At 40.7% G+C, this 26,043-nt stretch overlaps 2 protein-coding genes across 6 annotated transcripts; one reads left to right on the forward strand and one right to left on the reverse strand.

Moving 5' to 3' along the window:
• Positions 1-4,811: 4,811 nt before the first annotated feature.
• Positions 4,812-13,875, forward strand: borcs6 (BLOC-1 related complex subunit 6). 5 transcript variants are annotated; one of them, XM_058390528.1, is made up of 6 exons: positions 4,812-4,945; positions 7,139-7,629; positions 9,480-9,951; positions 10,065-10,228; positions 12,870-12,953; positions 13,044-13,875. In XM_058390528.1, exons 2-6 carry the CDS (start codon positions 7,150-7,152, stop codon positions 13,167-13,169), a joined length of 1,326 nt encoding a protein of 441 aa, XP_058246511.1. In that variant the 5' UTR covers positions 4,812-4,945; positions 7,139-7,149; the 3' UTR covers positions 13,170-13,875. The 5 variants fall into 5 exon arrangements, with proteins under 5 accessions (XP_058246511.1, XP_058246513.1, XP_058246510.1 ...); XM_058390530.1 differs by having other exon boundaries at positions 4,912-4,945; positions 7,142-7,629; XM_058390527.1 differs by lacking the exon at positions 4,812-4,945 and adding an exon at positions 4,957-5,192.
• A 7,960-nt stretch (positions 13,876-21,835) lies between these two features.
• On the reverse strand, positions 21,836-24,214 carry si:dkey-72l14.3 (Glyco_hydro_56 domain-containing protein). The gene is made up of 5 exons (XM_058390267.1): positions 23,714-24,214; positions 23,195-23,590; positions 22,943-23,032; positions 22,010-22,378; positions 21,836-21,955 (listed from the first exon to the last, which is right to left on the reverse strand). Exons 1-5 carry the CDS (start codon positions 24,212-24,214, stop codon positions 21,836-21,838), a joined length of 1,476 nt encoding a protein of 491 aa, XP_058246250.1.
• Positions 24,215-26,043: the final 1,829 nt, after the last annotated feature.

Genomic DNA, 26,043 nt, shown 5'->3' on the forward strand with positions numbered 1-26,043 from the left:
TCTGGTGGGGTGTTCCCATTCTGCAGTGGTCAGTATCTATCAAAAGTGGTCCAAGGAAGGAACAGTGGTGAACCGGTGACAGGGTCATGGGCGGCCAAGGCTCATTCATGCACGTGGGGAGCGAAGGCTGGACCGTGTGATCCGATCCAACAGACGAGCCACTGTTGCTCAAATTGCTGAAAAAAGTTAATGCTGGTTCTGATAGAAAGATGACAGAATACACAGTGCATCATAGTTTGTTGCATATGGGGCTGAATAGCAGCAGACCAGTCAGGGTGCCCAGGCAGTCATAATGTAATGCCTGATCTACATGCCTGATCTATTGAATGCCTGTATACACTGTGTAATAGTGCAGTGTTATAATGCATAAAAGTGACCAGTGCAAACAATTAAATTATCAATGCTACATACAGTGCAGATGGAAACATTAACTGTACATTAATTGAATAATTCCAGTGCAAAAACCCACAGTTTGAGGTAGGAAGGTAAGACAAAGGTGCAGATGCAGTACAGCTGTCTGAATTGTGTGTGTTAATGTGACGTATGAATAAAACAAAGGGGTTTTGTGCATTTGTGTGTTAATGTCCAAGTAGGCAGATAAGAGAACATGGTTTGATCCTGCATGTTGTTGATGAGGCCAGTTGCCGATGGAAAGAAATTGTTTTTATGCCTGTGGGAATCCTCAAAGGCTCTAAAGAGAACCCTTTGAAAGAGGGTTTCTATCTTTAGAACCCATGAGAAACGCTTTATTAAGATCATGTACAGTACCTGTGCTTGCATTAGATCAAACCATTCATCCTGTAACTAGATCAAACGTATAAAGATCGTACCGACCCACTGTAACTGTGGAACTGTTCTCATCTGAAATTTATTTATAGCAAAATAACAAAGGTGCATACTCAGCTTTATTCCAAGCACATGACTGCTTAGTATAAATAAATAAATCTTTCATTTCTTCAAAGTTGAAATCATTTGAGAAAGTGGGCCAGACTGTAACTCAGCCGCTCCCCAACACTGGAATTTTCAAGCGTCATTGAGGTGGAACTGCTTTGTACAATAAACTGTTTTGTGGATTCATGAGTAGATTTGGTTGAAATGCTGTGTACATTTGGGCTGGGTGGTGTGTATCAAGTGTCTGACTCAGAATACCAATTTCCGGATCAGTTTTCACTTGGGTTATGAAAAAGGCAAAAACTGGGCTTATGTTCATTCTTTCATTCATTCTCTGTCTCTGTCTCTGTCTCTCTCTCTCTCTCTCTCTCTCTCTCTCTCGATCTCTCTCAATCTTTCATGCATGTGAAGAGTGTATGAAGGTGCCAGCTAACACAAAAGTGCACACTCTTAAACACACTCACGTCTGCCAGGATATTTAGTATCAGAGAGAGAAGGAGTTATGAGATTTGATGTGTAAAAACATGCACAACAGGTCAGAGGAAATGAAAATGTGGTCAAAGAGCACAAAAACCTCCAATTATACGTCATGCGTGGATGGATGGTGTTCGTGCATGTGTGTATGTGTGTGTGTGTGTGTAATAAAGGAAGAACATGGACGTGAATGGTGCAGATCTTGTCCTTAAGTAAACTCTAAAGTCAAGTCATGTCATGTTCATGCCAGACATATGTCAAGATGTTGCAATAAAGTATAAATTAAGAGGGTTTTTTCCCCCTATGATATGTATCCAGATGAGTTTTTGAATTCTGTGTGATAATGTTTTTTGTAATGTTTTCTCTACCTCTTTGTCATGAGTACAAAGCGTATTCACAGTCATGTGAAGAATATACATCAATTTTTAATCACCTTCAAGATACTAAACCCTTAATGTGGCCAGGATGCGTCTAAATGGGCAAAACAACAGCAATAACTCGAGAACTCATCTCTTTATAGACTATTCAAAGCTGCTTTCCCAAATAATAAATGACGTCCTATATGGCATCTTTGACGTTCAGTATGAAGTACTCATATGCGCAATCCTATTTAACCTATGTGTTTTCCAAATAAACACGATCCTTTTAAACCTGTTTTTATATCACTCACACACACGGTTTACTCAGCCCGGCTTAGTGTGCGTCACCCACAGTATCCGCAGTGAGTGGTGTGTAAATGATCGGGTTGCGCCTGAGGAGGCAGACTTCCTTGAACTCTGTGTGACCTGCTGGAATATGATGTGGGCTCAGCTTGCTGCAGTGAGATTATATTCTACCCGCCTTCAAAACAGGAGACTGTGAGATGAACTAGGCGTGTTGCCTTGGATACGTAAGAACTCTATAGGAGTAGGCACACGGATGAATATTAAATGTAGTGCCAGGAAGCGGCAGAAAGCAGGAGAGAGAAAGAGAGAGAGAGAGAGAGAGAGAGAGAGAGAGAGCATTGCATATAAACATAGCACAACATAATATCCAACGCTCAACAGCAAGAACAATACAGTGTTAGAATAAACATACATAGAAATAGATTTTTTAAGAATTGGTAGCTCCCTCTCTTCCTATCTCCCATCGAATAAATATTATATTGCATCTTCCCACGCTGAATATTGCCCCTGATGTACTGACACTTGTAACAAGCTGAAAAATTAGAGTTAAACATGAACACGGTGCAGAGAGATGAAAAAGACTTATAGATCAAAAGGAATCTAAAGACATGAAAACTCCTTTCATCTTCCTGCTCCAGGTTATTAAGTAAAGTGTGTGTGTGTGTGTGTGTGTGTGTGTGTGTGTGTGTGAGAGAGAGAGAGAGAGAGAGAGAGAGAGAGAGAGAGAAGTTTGTTCTTGTTTTTGTATCTTTATGGACCAAATATCCCATTGGATATCTCTGACCGTTTTGAACTTATGGGGACATTTGGGTCTTGTTTTTGTATCTTTGTGGACCATTGGATATCTCTGACCGTTTTGAACTTATGGGGACATTTGGGTCTTGTTTTTGTATCTTTGTGGACCATTGGATATCTCTGACCGTTTTGAACTTATGGGGCCATTTGGCTGATCCTCACTAAGAAAGCTATTTCATTAAATTATTTATTCATTTATTTGTTTATTTCATTTTTCTTAACCACACCTGCAGATTTTAATTTAAGTAATTTAATAAAAATAAAAACTTTTAAGAGCCGGAGTGTTTCCTTATTGTTACTAATGCAAAGGTTAGGTTTAGATGTATTAACAGTATTAATAATTACATTAACTGAAGATTCTCACAAGGATGGTAAGACAAACACGGGTGTGGTCCATGGGTCACTGTCAGCTTCTGCCTTCTTAGCAGCGTGTGAGGATTATTGTTAATAACAGGCTCTTTCATTTCAAACTTTGTGGTCAGACACATTGCTCTAGACCTAAACCAAAACTGACCTCTAGCCTGGAAACACCCTGTAAGCCTCTAAAATATCAACACTGGCAGGAACTTTAAAACCGATCTAAATGTTATAGTGCTTATAGGTAGACACACTGAGTTAAAGCACACTGGGCTTTAGTGCTGGGCCACAGGATATGGCAAGTGGTTGTCGCCATCTGTGGCCAAATGATGATACTACAAGTGATATCTTGTCGGATATTCTCTGTTATGATCCCGTTTCTACAAAAAACTTATATAACATAAATTGGAGGTGAATTAGTTCATTAGATAGATAGATAGATAGATAGATAGATAGATAGATAGATAGATAGATAGATAGATAGATAGATAGATAGATTTGCTGTTATAATAACCTCCACATTTCTTCTGGGCAGGTTTCAGAACATCACTGTGGGGATTCTTGCCCATTCAGCCACAAGAGCATTAGTAAGGTCCGGCATTGATATCAGGTGTGAAGTTCATCCCAAAGGTGTTCATTGAGGTCCTTGAGGTCAGGGCTCTGCGCAGAACATCCAAGTTCTTCCATACTATCCTTTGCAAACCATGTCTTCACGGATCTCCCTTTTGTTGAAAAACAGATAGATAGATAGATAGATAGATAGATAGATAGATAGATAGATAGATAGATAGATAGATAGATAGATAGATAGATAGATAGATAGATAGATAGATAGATAGATAGATAGATAGATAGATAGATAGAACCCAGATAGAGTACATGAAAAAAAAAGCTTTTTACTTTGTGTAAACAATGGGTTTTTTTTCATGTGTATTAAAAATTAAACTGCAGTTGTCAGGCAACTGGGAATACAGAATTATTTTTTATTATTATTTTCTTTATGACCCAATTCACAACTACCAATGTTATTCTACTACATACACCGATCAGGCATAACATTATGAGGAGTGACAGGTAAAGTGAATAACACTGATTATCTCCTCATCATGAACCTTTTGTCCCCAAAGTTGATGTGTTAGAAGCAGGAAAAATGGGCGAGCGTAAGGATTTGAGAGAGTTTGACAAGGGGCAAATTGTGATGGCTAGACGACTGGATCAGAGCATCTCCAAAACTGCAGCTCTTGTGGGGTGTTCCCGGTCTGCAGTGGTCAGTATCTATCAAAACTGGTCCAAGGAAGGAACAGTGGTGAACCGGAGACAGGGTCATGGGCAGCCAAGGCTCATTGATGCCAAGGCTCATTGAAGGCTGGCCCGTGTGTTCCAATCCAACAGACGAGCTACTGTTGCTCAAATTGCTGAAGAGGTTAATGCTGGATCTGACAGAAAGGTGTCAGAATACACAGTGCATGATGGGTCAGGGCTGTTTTGGCAGCAAAATCTGGACCAATACAATATTATGCAGGTAGTCATAATGTTATACCTGATCGGTACATATTTTAAAAAGAAGTAGGGTCATAAAAAAGGAAACATTTTAGATTTCCAGACGACACAACTTGTATCTAAAAACTTTTTTTTTTCTGTAAGAGCCTCCACAATTGACTAATGCGGAACTAAAAATTTCATACGGACGGTTTTTACACGGCGGTTATTTATAACGGACATAGTTTCCTGGCAACCTTCATCCTCCGGGAAGAACTGAAGAGGTAAATATTTATCTGGTTTGTCTTCCACAACACTGCCTGTATGTCACGCTTTCCGGGCAGTTTGGCGTTAAATGTTTCAGCTGGCCAGAGACTTACAGCCGCGGAGCATCTTATTTATTTAGCGAGAAGAGAAGTTACAGGCCTGCTCAGCGAACGCTAGCTTACAGTCAGCCAGGAAGCGTTACTTAACGTCAGATGACTTGTGTGGCATCACCGCAATAGTTCTTCAACTTCTCCTTTCCTCTAAGTGAGTTCTGTTAGTATTTTTTTTTGCAATTCGGGAATTAAAATGCGTCTCTGATTGCTATTAAATCATCCAGCTTGTGTGTTTAAGGGAATTCTGTTGGCTAATGCTAGCTAGCTGGCTGGCTAATGTCGTCATATGATTTCAGTTCCTCAACCGTACCTGATTAGGAAGACCCGGTCACGTGAAAGACACTTAAAAGGGTGCTGTCAGGGTAACTCCCTGAATATTTGACGACACATTTAGCCCTTATCTAAAGGGTTGAATGTGGTGGATGATGGTAGCTGGTTGTGGAACAATGTGTCATGAAAACTGCGATGTGATTCAGGGTTCATGTGACGTGACTCATTTTTATCAGCCTGGCAGTAATATTGCAGTGTCATACAGGGAGTCATATCATATATACATTGCTAGTTTAACTGTATATAATTACTTGTATGTGCTATATAGACGCGTATTGTAGGTCAACAATTTGTCAATACCTCCCTACCCTGTCCATCAGGATATGGACAGATTTTTTAGTGGGTGGATGACCATTTTCAGAGCCTGATTCACTGTATTGACAAAAGTTTTGGGACGTCTCCCTTTACCTGTAAATGAATTAAGTATGGAGTTGGCCCGCCCTTTGCAGCTATAACAGCTTGAACTATTCTGGGAAGGATTTCCACAAGGTTAGGAGTGTTTATGGAATATTTGACCATTCCACTAGAAGTGCATGTGTGAGGTCAGGCACTGATGTTGGAGGAGAAGGTCTGTCTCGCAGTCTCCGCTCTAATTCATCCCAAAGGTGTTGAGGTCAGGACTCTGTGCAGGACAGTCAAGTTCCTCCACACCAAACTCACTCATCCATGTCTTTATGGACCTTGCTTTGTTCACTGGTGTGCAGTCATGTTGGAACAGGAAGGGGTCATCCCCAAATTGTTTCCACAAAGTTGGGAGCATGAAATTGGCCAAAATGTCTTGGTATGCTGACGCATTAAGAGTTCCTTTCACTGGAACTAAGGGGCCAAGCCCAGCTCCTGAAATACAATGCCTCAATTCAATGTCCCAAAACTTTTGCCAATATCTTGTGTGTGTTTGTGCTTGTGTAACTGATCAGGTGCAGTTAGATATTTAACACTTTAATAGCGATGTTAGATTGAGCACTAGTCCGGACACTGTACATAGTCAGTCTTATAAAGCCATAGTCTTTATAATCATACAAAATCCCAGCACCACATTTCCACCTGATATTCTCATGCCAGTGCTGCACACACACTACCCTTTCACTAGCTGTGTTTCCATCCATATGTTAATTTGGCATATCGCATAAAGAGATTGGATGGGCGCAACAGATGCGAGTAAAATGTCCGAAATGTGCGTAGAAAAATTCTGCACTCATTTGAGGTGGATCAAATGAGTGCAAAAATAGTAATTAATCATGTGATTGGATCACAGGCTCAGAAAAGTTACTAAATAAATAAATAAAATGTGCCTCTAAGAGACAGTTGTTCTCTTAAAAAAAATATAGGATTGAAACCGGGCTTTATTCACAATTTTTGCAAATAACCACTTGGATGGAAATATACTTGCTGCCATCAGTGTGCTGTGAGTTGTTTACTACCCAAATATTACTAGTAATGGGGTAGATGGGGCTGACATACTGTGTGGATGTAATTGTTTGCATGTATGGTAGTACTGACTTAAAAAGAAAAATTCCTAGAGGAGGTAGATTCAAGCTAGGTGTACTTTTAACACTGGCGACTCTCCATAGACAAAGCGTTTGCTTGTTTCACGTTTCTTGCAGTGTACATAAGTGAGATAAGAATTGTTTTCATACGTTTGTTCCGAACATCCTATCAAGGAAGACGCGATGATAATGTGGACGTGCAAAAGTAAACTGACTCCGGAGATAGAGAGATGGAGTTTACGATCATAGCCATCTGATAACTTTTTTTTTTCTTATGTAGCAGGTTGAGGGATGAGCCACTCCTCTGGGATTGGCTACAGTGAGCAGGAGGAGAACGATGAGATGGACACTCCTTACTCTCCAGAAGCCTGCAGTTGGACAGCCGCTAATGGCTCCGCCTCTCAGCTGCAGCCGTGTCAGGATGGAGTAGCTTGCCCGGAGCAAGACGAACAGGAAGGAACTCCTGAGACTCGCACACACCTAGCCCACAGCATGGACCCTGCATGCAGACAGATACACACAAACTCAGCGCCTCACCCCAACACACATACTTGCGAAGATGGCCCCACACACACAGACAAACACACACCTCACTCACAACCAGTAACCAAAGACAGTCCGTACATGGAAACCATCAACACGCCACACACACACAAAAACGATGGGGGTGGAGGAGCAGAGGAGGAGGAGGTCACATGCCAGAATGATGAAAGAGATGAGGAAGTGGAAATCAGTGAGGAGAGTCAGCAGACAGCAGATGTTATTGTGCAGGTGAGAATTTAGCTAAATGGGTCTACTAAATGTGACCCTATTTAAAAAGCCAACCAGGTTTGTTTTTTTTTTTTTAAAGCCAGTGAATCAAAATAAATCCTGACCAATCCTAACACCTGTCAGAGATCAGAGGTCTATTTGTTGAGGTTAAAAGAAAAACATGTATCTCTAAAGTGTTATCTTTTGCCATTGTAGGCCCAAAACTAACTCAGAAACACTAAAACAAAACACACCAATCTTATAAATGTTCTATACTTTTAAAGTGCCAATACAACAATGCTTATAATTCTGTTTAGGAAGCACTATGGCATTAAAGTCCTCTAATGACCATGACGATGCTGACTTGGAAAAAAAACAGAAGTACAACTAGAATTTCTTGGCATCAGACAGAAATCCATTTCTTTAATATCTCAATATAAAATATCAGTGAGACAAATTTTGCTTCTTTAAGGTATATGGAGATATGAACCCTTTAATATTCGCTATGAACGCTATTTATTCTTGCACACTAGGCAGCAGCGCCAGAGGAAGTGAGGACAAAATGTGACTGTGAACCTCGCTGCCTCGATGCACACTTGCTTAACAGTCAACAAGGTTACTAATCAGAAAAAAAGTGTTATGGCAAAAGGTAAAACAAAGCCTTGTTTGCTTTTTGGCCTCTGTGAACCTCAATCTATATCAGCACATGCAGTTGAGTTTCTACCACAGATGGCTTGACTGTGGCCTGAGATAAAGGTTAAAAACAACACCTGTGTGCTGAGCTTGATGTAAAGTCACGCTCATGTCCGAAAAGCATTCAGGGTGAAGCGTGAAGAAGTGTGTTGTGCTGGCAGTGGCATAACCAGAATCTAATTTAGTTGGGATGAGACAAAAATTCTTACTCGATTTGTACAATTTAATTGGTAAATGTGCCTCATTTATGTGTTTGAGGTGGACATCAGAAAGCAGTAGCTGATGACATAAATTTATGTTGCTTATTCATTTAAGGCACAGGCATATTAATAATGTTGCCATGACATACATTTATAACACTTAAAAAGAATTAAATAATATTTCTAATAGGGAAAGGTTACATCTTATGAATCCTAATCGACTTTTATTTGTGTTAAAATCGTTTTGTGAAGGTATCTTATCATGAAATCTACACTACGTTGCCAAAAGTTTTGGGACACCCCTCCAAATCATTGAATTCAGGTGTTGGGCTTGGCCCCTTAATTGCAGTGAATGCTTCAGCATACCAAGACAATTTGGACAATTTCATGCTCCCAACTTTGTGAGAACAGTTTGGGGATGACCCCTTCCTGTTCCAACATGACTGCACACCAGTGAACAAAGCAAGGTCCATAAAGACATGGATGAGTGAGTTTGGTGTGGAGGAACTTCCTGACCTCAACCCGATAGAACACCTTTGGGATGAATTAGAGTGGACACTGCAAGTCAGGCCTTCTTATCCAACATTAGTGAACTGACCTCATGAATGTGCTTCTAGAGGAATGGTCAAAAATTCCATAAACACATTCCTAAACCTTGTGGAAAGCCTTCCCAGAAGAGTTGAAGCTGTTATAGCTGCGAAGGGTGGGCCAACTCCATATTACATTCATGTGCATGTAAAGGCAGACGTCCCAGTTTTGGCCTGGCTCGCAGTCTCCACTCTAATTCATTGAGCCACGTCCAACTCCTGAAAAACAACACCAGATCAATAGTTTGGAGAGGTGTCCCAAAACATTTGCCAATATAAGTGTATATTGGGGTATGTTTTGTATCATTATGTTATGTTGTGGAGGGACAAGACATGAGTCAGGCTGGGAATATGAAATGTTCTGTGCATTTAAACTTTATTATTTTCTCAGCCAGTAAAAGAGAGCACTGAAGACTCCATCACTTCGCAAACCACAATTACAGAGCCAGTCAACTGTAATTCTTACGATGGTGGCCATTCGTCTGCTTCCACGCCCCCTGACCAGGCCCCGCCTTTGGTCCCAGCTCCTCCCTCGAGCTCAGTCCCTCCTCCCGTGCTGCCAGCACCTGAAGATTGGCCACGGCCGGCTCACGTGATGGCAGAGGTACGGGTGCGTTCTGCTCCTGGACGGGAGAGGGTGGTGCGAGGAATGCAGGACAGTAAGAGTCTGGATGGAATCAGTGAGGCGTGTGGAGGTGGCGTTCGGGCCGTGGCAGGCGAGGGCCGCAGGGCTACTATCTCTAGTGCTCTGGAACTGGAAGGCACAGTGAGCCATGACGGCGATCTCACCCACTTCATCACCAAGAACTTGGAGCAGAAAATCAAAATGAGTTCACGCCCCAGCCTTGACACCGACTGTGAGTGTATGGCAGTCCCTTTTCCATTCTATTTCTCATGAATTCCTTACTGATTCAACATTCTGACCACTATTTTGTGTGACTGATCAGTCAATATTTGGTGTGTGTGTTGTGTGCAGCTGACTGCTCCGGCCCAGTGGTGCGAGGTCGTGGTTCGTTGCGTCGGCCAGCTGACATCCCACCCATAGATCCCAGTGTGCTGCTGGATCTGCACAAACACACACAGGAGGTTGCACACAGCGTGGAGATGATGCTTCGCAGCCTGAATGGAACCATCCAGAATGTAAGCTGTAGCACACTAAAACATAAACAATCACCCTACCTTCATGAGATATTATCAGTACTTGCACCAAGTATAGATTTAAGACATAATGTGCACTAAAGAGGATTCCTAAATAGTAATTGCACCAACAACATGCTACTGACATACTATTTAGTACTACTATTTAGTAGCAGGTTGGGATGTGGTCTAAGTGTGTGCAACTCTGACGTTATATATATATAGTCTACTTTCATTATGATGTTATACAAGTAGAACTTAAATTAGAGCATGTTTGTTACATGTGCTGATTATTACTTACTCACTAACTCTAAAAGAAATACAGCATAGAGAATAATCTGGCTGTTTAGACACACACTGCTGGACCAAGTATAAAAATACACATAACCACAATCCTGCCAGCATCATCTCTTTAGCTGAAACAAATTTGCAACTGGGCAACGATACAAATTCTTCAGCGAGGATGTATCAGATGATTATCATTCACTAGCTTCCCACCAAATTAGAGAACCGTTATCTGTTCTGCATGAAACAAGCCATAAATGCATTTTCCTCTAATTTGATTATATTAGACCGTTTCACTCTGTCATTTTCTTGCTTTTCCTTTTTCCTCTCCATCTTTCCCACTCTCTTGATCGGCTTACAGCTCTTGCCTGTCAGACTTCTTTCATGCCACCTAGTTGGGCCGTGATACTGGTATATACCTATCTAAGCTGGCATATGACACATTTATTCCTATGTTCAAATATTGTATAAAAAAGTATGTTTGATCCATCACATACTAATCTGTAATCAGTTAGTAATCATGTCCTACACGGTCTAGCATCCCACAAACAACCATCTGTTGATTCTTCCACATTCTGGGCTACACTACAGTCTGCCTTCATTAGTGACATCACTAATCTCACAAATCCTGTTGTTCTGCCCTGTTCTTAAGACTCTGTTGACACCTTTCCTTGGTTTACCTGTGAACTTTTGGCCATTAAATCTGCAGGTAGGCGTTTCGAGCACTATTTACAGCAAGACCTATGGCAACCTTTTGTTAAAGTACACTAAGTGCTCTTTTATCTGCAGTAATCTCAACACCTGATTTTTTTTATTCTTCCTTAGATGTTGAATACTCAGCTATGAACATTTCTTCTGTCTCATGCCATCATCCGTTATCTCATGTCGTATCTCTTACTCCATCAATAAGTCTCTTTATTAGTTCTGTTAGAAACTTCAGATTGATTCTCAGTGATCTAATATCTAAAAAATATCTAAAATAATTATCGTTTTTATCCTGCTTCTAAGAGTGCTAGAATTACTTTGCTGCTCTTTACCTTACCAGTCTGATTTCCATTCTGAGACAGCTTGTGTAAAAATCAGTAGTGATTGTCCCTCTGCTGACCTTTATGCCTTTATTGCAGCCTTTGACACAATGACTCATTCTTATCAGTTGTCTCTTTGTCATTGGAATGTCAGACACTACTCTCGCATAATTTAAATCTTATCTCTATGGGAGACTTCGTTCTGCATCTATGATGAGCATAAATCCTTAATTCCCTCTATTACACAAGCAGTCCCTTAAGATTAAGCTTTTGCTTCACTTTATCATATTCTCCACTTTGCTGAGATAATTTAGTGGTCCTCAGATCGGTTATTAATATCAGGCTGACCACATCATTAACTGTCTCTGCTATTTAAAAATGTAAGGTTATAAAACTGAAATCTAGCTTCAAAACCCTGATGGAAGCGCAGTCACCCCAGCTGCCTGTGTCATTCATGTTATTTTAAAGCACTGCATGCTCCCCTTCTACTTTCTGAGCATTCTTATTCCCTCCGCTCAAACTCTAAGGTCTGCTATGAACTACTGGTGCTCTGTAGGATGAAACTGGCCATAGTGGGAGGCAGATTGTTCGGTGGCATGGGCTGTGAATTTTTTGAAGTCCTTCCCACACAATCACCATGAATGTTTCTCTGTCTTGCTTCTCAGCTCAAATCGCAGTGTTCCTCACAGCTTCACCCTTTCTACTCTCTGCTTGTTTTCTTTTTCCCAAATCCATTACATACACTGTATTGGCAAACGTTTTGGGACATCTGCCTTTACATGCACATGAATGTAATATGGAGTTGGCCTACCCTTTGCAGCTATAACAGCTTCAACTCTTCTGGGAAGACTTTCCACAAGGAGTGTGTTTTAAGAGAATTTTTTGACCATTCTTCTAGAAGCGCATTTGTGAGGTCAGACACTGATGCTGGACAAGAAGGCCTGGCTCACAGTCTTCGCTTTATTTCATCCGTTTTTCTATAGCAGACTTTTTTATTCCTTTTATACCAAATCAATTAGCCAGCAGTTATATTTTTATAAATAAAAAGAATGACATGATTTATGATTTAACATTTTTTTACTATTGTGGCATATCAGTGAGCCAAGTTAGTTCCTGTTATCGCTTACGTTATAGCAGCTGTAAATATTCTTCTTTAGTTGTTTTTGCTTACACTATATTGTGTATTGTTAAATAGCCAGTACTGGAATAGCACTGTTATTAGAAAGCTATCATATTTGAATGTTCTCCCTTTTCAACCCTAATTTTTCCCCCAACATTAAGTCAGCTTCTTATAGTAATTGCAAGCGGTTAACCCTTTCTTTCTCTTTATATAGATGACCGCATTGAGTGTGGGATATATTCAAACATACCGAGACTCTGTGGACAGTTTAGGGGAGTCGGTAGATATGAGCATAAAGGTATGGGACATCTTTATATATCTCCTATTTATTACTTATCTGGTTTGTTATTTTTGTTCATGAAATACTTTTTTGCACCTGTGTATGCAGGGAATGTACACACTGATGGCACGTTGTGAGGAACTGGATCGCTCCATGCAGCCCATCCAGACGCTCGCGGCTCAAATCAGAGACATCAAACGTACGCTGGATGCTCTGGAAGCCATCTGCAAGTAATATACATGAGCATCACTACGCCCCGTAGCTCCAGGAGATGCTCTGCAACAACTCCACCCTCTGCTAATTATCATGCGACCGAATCACTTTGCTAACGATCATGTCTCCTAGAAACGCTCTGTGAGCGCTGCGCTCCTACCCTATGGTGATGATCCTATTGTTGTGGCTCCACCCATTAGAATGATTGAAAAGAGAAATGGACTCTAGTCTGTGAGCTCACACCGTCCATGAGAAGGCTCTCTCTGTCACTCTGTCTTTCTTTCTCTCTCTCTCTCTCTCTCTCTCTTCTTCTCACCATCTGAACACATGGTACTGGGATTATTTATAGTGTGTGTCTGTGTGCGTGTGTGTTTTAAGAGACGAGTTGCCGATGGTACTGATGTCCTCAAATTAGGTCAGATGTGTCACATCTGTATTTCTCTCTATGGAAACATGTTCTCTAAGCCATTTTCTGTTTGTATTCTTCTCCCACTGGGTGTTTGTATGTCTACAGATTGGATGCTATGTATCCCCTGTTTCCACCATGACCACTGATCAATTCTAACACGTGTGACCTGTTAATCATCCTGAAAGCTTTGGACTTTGTGTTGCCACGGTGACAGTCATGAGGGACATTGGCACGGAAGCTAAGCGTGCTGTCGTTTTTAAACGAATACTCGGACTGAAGAAGGGCATGTGAGTAAAATGAGTTTTTTAAAAAAAAAAATGGACAGCAGGAATGAAGAGGAATCCGGGACAGTCCCCAACCTCCAGCCCTTGTCCGTCTCGTTCTGTGTCTGCTTCCAACGCGCCAATTTATTAAACTGTCCGGCATATGTGTATGTTTTAAAGAATGCAATATTAACAATAAATTTACTAGAATTATCCAGAATTATGCGTCATACTTTTGGTAGTCTCAAGCAAGTGCTTCAGCACTTTGTATAAGAAGCTGAATAAGTACATAATTGATGCTTGAAAATATATAGGTAAACAGACCTGGAGAATATAAATTTATCAGCAGATAAATTTCAGGGTGTACTTTTTAATAGGAAACTGTTGTAAATCATGTTCTGTTTCCATAATGACTCCTAGGCTGTAACTGTTTTTGTAAAAGCCAACCTTTTTTGTACATACATACATACACTGACCAGGCAGAACATTATGACTACCTGCCTAATATTGTGTTGGTCCCACTTTTGCTACCAAAACAGCTTGTATTCTGACCCCTTTCTATCAGAACCAGCTTTAACGTCTTCAGCAATTTGAGCAACAGTGCATCCTATCACACGGTCCAGCCTTCACTCCCCACGTGCATCAGTGAGGCTTGGCCTCCCATGACCCTGTCGCCAGTTCACCACTGTTCCTTCCTTGGACCACTTTTGATAAATACTGACCACTGCAGACTGGGAACACCCCACAAGAGCTGCAGTTTTGGAGATGCTCTGATCCATATATATATATATACAGCTCTGGAACCACTCTCTGACCACTGCAAAATGATCAGTTTCTTATGTTTCTTACAGGTGCATGTATTGGTGAGATGAACAGTTTTGTTTCATTTTTTTGTGAACTGCTGACAATATTTCTCCTAAATTCAAAATATAACTATTGTTATTTAGAGTGTATAATTAAAGGAAATGACGACACATCAAAATAACCCAAGATCATGCAGTATTTGCAGAGCTTTAATAACTCAAATAAAACAAAATGCAAATCATTTGTAAACAAACTGTGTTAATGCTTTGGCTAAATAACATTAAGAGATCAGTATTTGGTGGAATAACCCCTGATCTGCATGCGTTTTGGCTCCATGCTCTCCACCAATTTTTCACATTGCTGTTGGGGAACTTTATACCACTCTTTTTGCGGAAAAGCAAACAGCTCAGCTTTGCTTGATGGTTTGTGACCATCCATCTCCCTCTTGATGACATTCCAGAGGTTTTCAATGGGTTCAAATCTGGAGATTGGGCTGGCCATGACAGGGTCTTGATCTGGTGATCCTCCATTCAGACTCTGATTGATTGCTCTGGCTGTATGGCATGGTGCATTGTCCTGTTGGAAAATCCAATCCACTGAGTTGGGGAACATTGTCTTAGCAGAAATGTTCTTCTAGAACAACCAAGTACTTGGCTTGATTCATGCTCCCTTCACAAAGACAAATCTGTCCAATTCCAGCCTTGCTGAAGCACCCCCAGATCACTGACCCTCCCCCATATTTTACAGTTGGTACAAGACACTGGGTCATAGGCCTCTCCAGCTCTCCGTCTAACCATAACACAACCAAGTGTCATGCAAAGCTGAAAATTGGACTCATCAGAAAAGATTACCTTACTCCAGTCCACTACAGTCCAATTCCTGTGGTCTTTTGCAAATTTCAGCCTGGCTCTTCTTTGCTTTTCACTGATGAAGGGCTTTTTTCTGGCGTTGTATAACTTCAGCCCTGCGTGTAGAAGCCTGTTTCGAACCGTTCTTGCCGTGCACTTCACCCCAGTCTCAGTTGAGGTCAGCCTACGGTTCTTGATTGACATTCGAATAAGTTTGCGGTCATCTCACTTGTTATTGACCCGTTTTCAGCCTCTTCCAGGCTGTAGCTTTGTTGTTTCTAGTGTCTGTTGCTTGGTCTCGTTTTGTGAACTGCCGTCTTTGAAATATTAAGGATAGAAGCAACTTGACACTTACTGAATCCTTGTGTCAGTAAAGCAAGGATTGAGCCTTTTTTCATTACTCAAAACCTTTCTTTTCACTGTTTTTGGCATGTTCAGTGGTTATTTTTAAATTTCCAACTACCTTTGAAAGACTTCTAGCATTTTTTACCATCCAACTGGTCACATTGCAAAAGGAGAGTGTTGATTACAGCAGGGCTTTTCCCCATTAAATAGGATTGGATTCAGGTGATCAGCAAAACAGTACCTCATTAAGCAGAATGAGGTGTGCTTGTGTAGAAATTTAACAAAGACTGGCATGGAATGCTGGTCATACTCGGAGAGATGCTGATTTAGGAGTAAATTACAGTGGTCTCATTTTTTTCCCTTATTTTTTTACCTACATACATACATACATTTTATATATATATAGAGAGAGAGAGCGAGAGAGATTTGTTGACATTTGATTCATTCTTTTTTACCAGGACACTGACACATAAGCACACTTCCCATGTGCACAGTGAGGATAATGGTGTGTTATGGTTTTTTTTTTTTTTATTCTTAAATGCAATATGCAGCAAAATTCATAATTTAAGTTGCCTAGTTTTAAAATTAGATACAAAACTCCACCTCCATAACAAGAAGTTGTTGGGAAGAGTTGCAAGAAAGAGCAAGTATCATGGGAACTACAGTCAGAATCATGTGATGTGGTCAGATGTGGACACAACTGGACCATTTTGCTCATGCAGCTGGCTCAACCAAACCAGCTTAGCTAACCTCTAAAAAACAGAAAAATATTGAGTTCACATAAAACTATAGCCCTGTTTACTACAGGGTGGATTTCTGCTTTTTGCCAGTGAAGTTGGGAAAGGTTCTATGACCCAAACTAAAATAGATATTGAAAATGAATGAATAAAGCAGTGTAGCGCCACCATATGTTGAAACCCAAACATTAGTGCTGATGTTTCTAAATGCTTTCGTAATGGCAACTGAAAGTTGTGTCAATACATACACTACCAGTCAAAAGTTTGGACACACCTTCTAATTCCATGGTCTTTCCTGATGTTTATTTCTTCCTACATTGTAAAACAATGCTGAAGGCGGCCGAAATACACAATAATCTCGTTTGAACAGTTGATATTGAGATATGTCTGCTACTGATGCTCTGTAAAGCCGTCATAACGGCTCTAATCTGAGGTGCTGTTAATTGGAGATTTCTGAGGCTGGTAACTCTAAATGAACTTCTCCTCTGCAGCAGAGGTAAGTTTTGGTCTTGCTTTACTGGGATGGTCTTCATGTGAGCCAGTTTCATCATGGTGCTTGATGGGTTTTGCAAATGCACTTGACAATACTGTTCTTGCAAGAACTATTCCAGAACATCTGACCTTCGTGTCTAAATATAACAACTGACTGTTGTTTGTTGTCATTACATATGGACATAAGTCCATGTGTGTTATTTCACAGATTTGAAATCTCCAGTATTGTTCTAGAATGTAGAAAATAAATCCCTAAACAAAAAACACTGAATTAATAGGTGTGTCCAAACTTTTGATTGGTAGTGTATATAAGAGGTTTATTACCAAAACAGTCCAAGAATCAATATAAGACGGCGTCAGTAATCCACAAGAAAACCAGTACCTAAGCCCAAATAAGAGGAGGCAAGGAGCAGACATAAAATCTTGAAGTAATGTCAGCTTAAGACATTAACTCTTTCTCCTTTTACAGGGTGCCATTTAAGTAAGACTTGATGATCTGTATAGAAAATTGACGTATATGTCACATACACCAACCAATCACTGTCTTCATTAGTAAGTCTCCTAATATATAAATTCTCACTAATCTCAAGGATATATGAAGCTGGATTTCCATGAACACATCCTTCTTGTGTAAAATGCTCTTGCAAACGATTTACAAATCCTTTTGTTTGATAAATAAGGGCCCACTGTGTGTCTAGCCTTGGTCAGGTGGCATGCAAGTGCTGCAGCTCAAACGGCAGTGAGACAGCAAAGTGAGACAATACAGGCCGAACGCCCATGGTGTGTTTCAGGTGAGAGCTCTGTATACACAGCACATTCCTCACAGGCTGCTCTGCATTATAATGTCTTAATTAGAGATGACTTTGCGTGTGTGTGTGTGTGTGTGTGTGAGCAAATTCATATTCTAGACCACAGACTCCCTGTGGAAGCAAACTTGTTATTAAGAGTTTAAATTCGAAAGCATCACTGTGTTTCTTACATATTGGAGCCGACAGCACTGTTGATCATCCACTTACTTTCCCCCAGTTCACTTCCTGAGTGTCTGTAATTAAACGTGACACTTTATAGTGCACCATTATAATGTTTTGCCTCAGAGAGAGAGAGAGAGAATGTCTTTCAGCTTTTAACCACTGTTCATTGTTTACTATTGTTCAGTATCATTTCAAGCTGTTTTGTCATGGTGTGGCAGATGGTTCAGATTGGCTGTAAACATGGCTAGATCTGTGTGTCTGTCCCAGATTAAGGATAAGATGAAGACTAAACATGAGATTAGAGGTTAGTTTGGACAGCTTGGACAGATGGACTGATAGAGGTGACAGGAGTGGCTGACCAGCTCTACGGCATTCTGTAAGTCTGATGATGCACTTATCATCCATCATCCAACAGATAGGGGTTTTACACTAGCTCACATACCGTACGTGTGCATGCGTCAAAGAGGAGACGTCGGTCATACACAAGTGTGTCTTTACACGTACTTCTTGATCATGTCGTAAAGGTTTTAACAAGAACAGTTACACATATAAGGAAGAACTAAGGACCATTCAATTCTAACAGCGCCTACAATTTTTCCCCTTGTTCAATAAACCCTTTTGGTCTTTAAGTGAAATTCTTTGAGAGAGGTATAGGTGTGTGTGTGTGTGTGTGTGTGTAAGTGTGCATGAAAATGGACGCTTCAGGGATGTGATATATGTTTACACAAACACCTTTAGGGATGTCTTTGTCTCCCATAACTTTCTGAAATCATGCCGAAACTTGTTTTCCTTCACAGAGCATTGCCCTTGTGTATCTTGCACAGATGGGATTTTATGACCCATGACCGTTATCGTGTGATCACATGACTTTCATTTAGCTGGAATCTGCATTGCAGCCAAAGCCTAAGTTAAGCAAGGTCATTTTTCCAAGCAGATTTCCATATACTACGGAAGGGCATGCAGAGTTTCTTTATTATGCCATCCAGTATGACGTGTAGGTCAGGTTCCTAGATCTATCCATAGATTAAACTGGAATTACACATTATATAACTGAAAACCACACTTCAGCTCAGCCTAGAGTTAAAAAATGAAATGATTACAAGTTAGTTGAAGAAAATACAGGAGTTTAAACTAAAGGTTCAGTTTCGGTTTAATGCTGTTAAAGATGAGAAATGGATTATTTGGATTCCATCAGTGAATATGAAGAGACAACAGCAGACACAAATGACTCTACATCATTTATGATCATGCTTTTATGCTTGCAAATGTAATCTTTTGGTGCACAAGCTCTCATCTTTGAGCCACAGAGAAAAAACTTATATGACCTTGTCCCCAATTGCTCATGACTTGAAAGTTTTTCATCATGAAGTGGTAAATTGTGTAAAAATAAATAAATAAATAAATAAAATGCTGGTCCCCTGATGCACAAGCTACAAATGTCTATGAATATGGAAATTTCCCTAGAGACACAGACTGTTTACATGGATGCCATATCCCCAAATGTCCTCCTGCACCAGATTCAGATGAGTGGAAGAAATATGAGAACTTGTTCGCAATTATTATACAGTGTGTGTGTGCGCTACTAAACCCTTTAGAAAGTCGCAACTCATGAGTTACTACACCTGTCTCTGGATGCTTAGTTTTAAAGAGGAAGGCATGCTGGGATTTTGTTTGATGACAGTCATAATGCTCAGAGCATGTTTACAGCCACCAACCCCTAGACACATGCACTACAAGAAGATTCATATTTGCACCAAGGCTCTATTAGAATTACACCGATCAGGCATAACATTATGAGCACTGACAGGTGAAGTGAATAACACTGATTATCTCCTCACCTGTTAGTGGGTGGGATATATTAGGCAGCAAGTGAACATTTTGTCCTCAAAGTTGATGTGTTAGACGCAGGAAAAATGGGCAAGCGTAAAGATTTGAGCGAGTTTGACAAAGGGCAAAATTGTGATGGCTAGGCGACTGGATCAGAGCATCTCCAAAACTGCAGCTCTTGTCTGTAGTGGTCAGTATCTATCAAAAGTATTCTTTAAAGTCCTGTAAGTCCTTTAAGTCCCACATCTTGGTTTCCACAGCACATCTTCAGGGAGTCCATGCCTTGACGGGTCAGGGCTGTTTTTGCAGCAAAAGGGGGACCAGTACAATATTAGGCAGGTGGTCATAATGTTATGCCTGAGCTGTGTATATTTGATGTATGTATATTTGAAGCATTTTTATACACAGTGTCACTCTTTTCCGGCCATTATTTGGAATGTTCTCTAAAGTTTGGTGACTCTCATCTAACTAGTCAGTAACTTTATTTGGTCTTAGCTTAATGTTCTTTAATAACATCTGTATTCAGTAATAAGTGCAGTGTGATTCAAATGCTTCTACAAAAGAAGAAATAATGATGAAGGTTTTTAAATAATGTGCTGCTCATCAGCGCTAAATTCATTATAAACCGGTGTCCAGGCTTCTGTAGCTAATCTGTCTTTTGTCTTCAGAGATGTGCTGCTTTAAAATCTTTTGCTTAATAATATTTTTCTTAATAGTGATTTTTTTTTTGGTCCAGTGTTTTTTGTTCTCTGCTAATGAGTTGAATTTCCATTTCCACATCCTATAATTTAAGGATTTTCCAGGTCTTTGAAGCTGCCTAAACACAACACAAAAATCACTTATCCACAGCGTAAATTAATTTCATTCAGGCCTTCAGACAACTTAGTAACTCATTATTTTGTTTTTGTTTTTTTGATATAATGCCTAATTATTCTGCCTACTTCAGGCAGAATTCCAATCCTGTCCAGGAAAATGTCTTTTTTAATATTTTAGGGCAAATCTCCAAGACGTGAAGGTGTATCACACTCATTATCTAAGTAGATGACTTCAGAAATATTAGATATGTGGTGTGAGTCTAATATAGTGAACCTTTATTTTATATTATCATAGTGACATGCCTGCGGAAAATGTTAATTACCGACATAATTAATGTTACTGTGATGATTCTACCTGCATTGTATAAAAAAAGACTTTATATTGACGTTACTACAACTGCTAGAGCAATTCTTCTGGAAAATAATCACCATCTAAATTATCTTTTAATATTTCTCATTTTTTTCCAAAAGGGGCCATAAATCAATTTAATATCTACAAGCCCATATTAATATCTTACAAAAACTGGTTTGAAATGGCCATTACTTCCTGCTCACTGAGCAGAACAATAAGAATTGTTTAAGCTTTTCAGTGCATGCCTGCATTTGTGTCTGTGTTCTGTCTAAAACGCACATGATTTCTCAGCAAGCATGTCTTCTTAAAGGTCAAAGTTTGTGTTGCTGATTATGTCATAGCTGGCTAGGGAGTCCAAGACCGCATAATTGGCCCTTACTTTGAGTGGAAAGGATGGCTTTTCTCAAACATACAGAAAAAGGCAGCCATTGTTGTGCTGTAAGTGCTGTCACCTCTATGGAGTATGAAAAAAAGGGTTGGGGGGGGTTCTTGCATCTCAGAGGATGCACGTTAGCCCTCATGTTCCTAGATTAGTAGCTGTCATGTGATATGGGAGAACTAGCTAGTGGTGTGAGTATATAATGGCTAAATTATGAGGGGAAAAATGTCAAAACACTGATGAATCTCAAACTAAATGGACTCAGGTTGAACCATGTTCACTACTTTGACCTGACTGTGGTGTGTATCCAGTTCACCTTCTTACAGTTACATCTCTGCTACCATTAGGCAATGTTGATTTCTCTTATTTTTATTTTTGTCATTAGTAAAAATAGTTTTGCTATCATCAGTTCCTTTTGTATGCCCCGTCTGTCAGAAACACAGATTTAGAAATTTGTAAGACTGAAGAATGACAGAAAGCAGAGAAGAATGATGGTCACAAAGTGGGCGGGGCAGACACTTTTTGCTGGTTCTTGTCCAGCAGGCGTCATGGGAGCCACTGCCTCCTCACTTTGCCCAAGTGTCTTCTCATTCCCTTGATTCTGACTTACTGCCCCCACAGTATGAACAACTATATTGGGTGGCTTTACTGTGGGCAATGACCTTTGACCACCATTCTCAACTGACTCCTGATCAGCAGCTGCTCCTTCCAGTGCCTCAAACCAGTGGCAGTGAAAGTCCTGTCTCCACCCATCAAGGTAACTCGGGGGAAGTTGCCCCGTTGCTCTGATGCCTTCTGCTCCTTGGCGCTGCAGCAGGAAATGGGCAGGTGGGAGGTGCAGGTACACAGGATCTTCCGGTTTCTTGCGTACACAGCGGCCAAGGCCCTTGCAAAGTGACGTGCTGCAAAGATGTGCAGCCGTGGTTACGTTGACAGCATAGGGGCCAAGGACCTCTCGCACGTATGAGGTCAGATCAGAGCATAACCTCTGGTGGACAGAAGACATGCATATATGAACTGGGTTAAACATATTAGTATAATGGTGTAGGCAAAAGCCCACTGTTATGAGCTTACATTTGTGAAGGTGCTAACTGTGAGAGGATGCAACACTAGAAAATACAAATCTAATAAAAAACAAACTGGATGAACAAATTGAAATTTTATGGCTGATCATTTAGGGACATTTGGTGTACATGGGAAATTTTATTCACCAAGGAATTCCTTTAACTGATGTGGATAGATACACTAAGCAAAAACACTCAAGCAATATGAAATGTATACTTATAGTGATGTTAAGCTAAATTTGCTTTATAATGCTGCTAGAATAAATTAAAGGATCATTAAAGCTTTGCTAGGCAATTTCAGCCTGTAGTTGAGACTCCCTGGTGGATGGGTGGATTTTGGGGGGGATGAATGCATAAATTAATGTAAGCTGGACTGATAAATGGGTAAATGGATGGATTGTAGGAAAGTAGATGGAGAATTGGGCTGATGGATGAATGGATGGGTGGATAGATGAGTACATGGCCTGGACTAATGGGTGGATGAATACCTGTGTTTTAGTAGTAAGGAATCTGTCCCAGATAATGACTCCTGCTGCACCCATAGCAGCACTCTCTCCTACAGTATTCACCAAATTAGCCTGGCACACATACACAGTGCATGCAGTTATGTACACAGTGGACTTTCCCCAAACACACACAATTTGAAAACAGTCCTATCTACCATATGAACACCCACAAATTAAGAACCCATTAACATTGAAATAAATATCACACGAATTAACTCCCAATTCAATTATTACCTCAGAGAGAAAGCTACTGGAGGAGGTGTATATACTCTTGACCAGTGGAAAAACAGGAAGTTCAGACGTTGTCCCTGCTAGAGCGGCCACTCTTAATGCCTCTCTGATCTGATTGGATGCATACAGCCATGCACCCTTGGTTCCTTCAGGGAGTTTCTCCAGTGCAAGGATCGGGTAAAGTGCATCACTTTGCTTCCATAACCACATGAGTTCATCGTTTAGTGCCATCTCTGCAGCAGGGCAGCGGCCCGTATAATTAGCTAGCAGCATCTGAGTGGGATCAGAGTTGTAGCAGCTTGGGTACGGAGCCACGCCCCATAGTCTCTGTGGGCGGAGCCTCTTTAGCTCCCTCAGGGTCTCCACGAGAATGAATTGGGCTGCTGCTTCAAAGTCCACCTGGCAGGAAATGACATCAGTATGTCGACATTCTGCTTAAGACAAATTGGGTACACCATTTTAATGATAAATATGGCCACAAGATGTAGCCCTGTGTGTTTTTATTTGTGGTAGCGGTTTCACCTGAGCCCATTTCTCCACTTCATCCGCACTCCAGCTTGGGAAAAAACCTCGAAGCAATGCTCGCGATGTGTCCGAATACCTCTGCCGAGTCCCACGATTTCTTCTCCACTGTGGCTCCCACTCCTTCCACCTCAGCACCCCGAGGCCAGGCGCCCCAGCCTGTGGCAAAGTTGCTGTGAGGTCTCCTTCCACTTTCCGAAGGTGGCGCTCCAGGCTGGTGTGCTGGGGCAGGCCACCATTCACAGCCTGTCCATCTGCACTGAAATATGGGTACAGTCCCAGTGAGTCCTCATAAAATTCAGCCACACGTCCCTCCCACTCCATCCCAAAAGCTGCCAGGTCAGGGCGACCAAGACAATCCTTGTTTGGTACGGCCCAAAGAATCAAGAAGGGCTGACCAGGCAGAAGAGGAGAGCGGGCTGGCCCTCCGAGACACAGACAAGAGACAAAGAGGAGCAGAAGGAGAAGGGGAAGGGGTTTGGAGGATCTTTTATGATCCATGGAGGATACTGAGCTCCTTATCCACATTCCACCTCCAGCGCCACCTGAGACAGAGAGAGGGTTATAAACGTTCTGCTTGTGCTTATTTTTTTAGTTTAAACATTTTGATTTTTGAAAAACAACCATTACATTTACAGCGTTCAGTAGATGGCCTATCCACAGGGATTTATAAGTGCTTTGTAATCTCTAGCAAAATATATCCCAAATCTCATTGTCTAACAAGTTAAAACTTTGTTGGAAATTAGTAGAACAGTGACTCAGTTGTCTGGGGAGGTTATTTCACCACCTGACAGAGACGAGTTTCGATGCATGTCTTCATTGAGGGATGGCTGGTTAAGTGGACCCTGACTTTTTGCTTGTGGGGAATATGGTGCAGTGTGGGGTGTAAAAAGGCAGGTGAGGGACAGTCCATTGGGTAGCTATAGGAAGGATTTTTCCCCTATATGCAGAAAAACACACAAAGCTGGTATACCATACCATTTATTTATAGGGACCTGACTGTTAAAAATCATTGTAATGTAATTCTATGGTTTACTCTGAGCAATATACATATTTTAAAGGTTTGCCTGTCCTATTTGTCCAGACAGCCTGCATCTTCTTTTGTCTGCAGAGGAATGAAACAGCCCTGTGACCTGCATGCTGTATGCACATTTTATGCTGTCTTATCTGAAAGTTGGGGAAGTTTTAACCTGGATTTTGATCTCATAATTCTCAAAAAACAAAAACATCCTGCGGAAATGTTTAAAAGCAAACCAATTCTAATGCGAGGGAGATGGAGCAAAACACCCTAATGAGGTTAATCACTGCTGCCCACGCTCAGAGCTAATGACTTTGTCAGAGATGTCCACTTATGTCCTGCTGTTGATTCACAAGCTAGCGACAGAGGGCAGCAATGTGCCACTCAAATTCTGTACTTTGCAGCAGGTGGGGTACATTTGGATACACAATAGAGAAGAGTGGAAATTGGACTGTATCCTAGTTGGTACATGTTTAGTGGAGAATTCATGCATTTAATCCTTTTATTTGGTACATTAACTTCATTCCCCAACTAAAAGTCTCCTGCTCTTTCAATAAGTGTCTAAAACCATAGGAAAAATACTACATTTAGTAAAAAGGTTAAACATCTTGGTTCAGGTTTAACAGCTTTACTATAAAAATATGTTCCCTATTGTAAAATCTCACCTATATTATTGCTTATGTTTAGAAGCCACTCTATCCGGGTTCGGATCACAGTGGATCTGGAGTTTATCCCGGAAACACAGAGTTCAAGATGAGAGTAAACCCTGGATAGGTATCCAGTGTACTTCAGGGCTCTCTACACACACATACTTAACAATCAAGAAGAAACATGTACACAGGTAAAGCATGCAAAACAGACAGTAACCCAAGACCAGGATCAAACTAGTGATCTTGCAGCTCTTAGGTGACAGTGCTGTGATTGTGCCACAACAATATAACCTGATCTTATAACCTGATCTCAGGTGCAATCTGTAAGAATTCGGGCAGAATTTGTATCATGTTTATACATATGCAGACAGAGAAAATGAAATATGAGTTCCTTATTGATACGCAAGTCCATTGTAGCGTACCATGCAGAGGCAATATGGAGGCAGTTTAGCACAGTCAATCCACTTACTGCAATCTTTTTTGGAGAATCCAGAGGAAACTCTATTCTAAAATCGAATTTATCATTTCATTAATGCCACAATTCTAGACCATATCAACTGGCTTTGAGTAAAGGAGAATTCACAGATGTACACAATGTTAGAAAGGTATGTGGACATTTTCTTTGATTTCAAACACAGCCACTATTTTGCAAACCTCTGTAA

Source organism: Hemibagrus wyckioides, linkage group LG05 (genome assembly GCF_019097595.1).
Source record: "Hemibagrus wyckioides isolate EC202008001 linkage group LG05, SWU_Hwy_1.0, whole genome shotgun sequence".
Lineage (NCBI taxonomy): Eukaryota > Metazoa > Chordata > Actinopteri > Siluriformes > Bagridae > Hemibagrus > Hemibagrus wyckioides.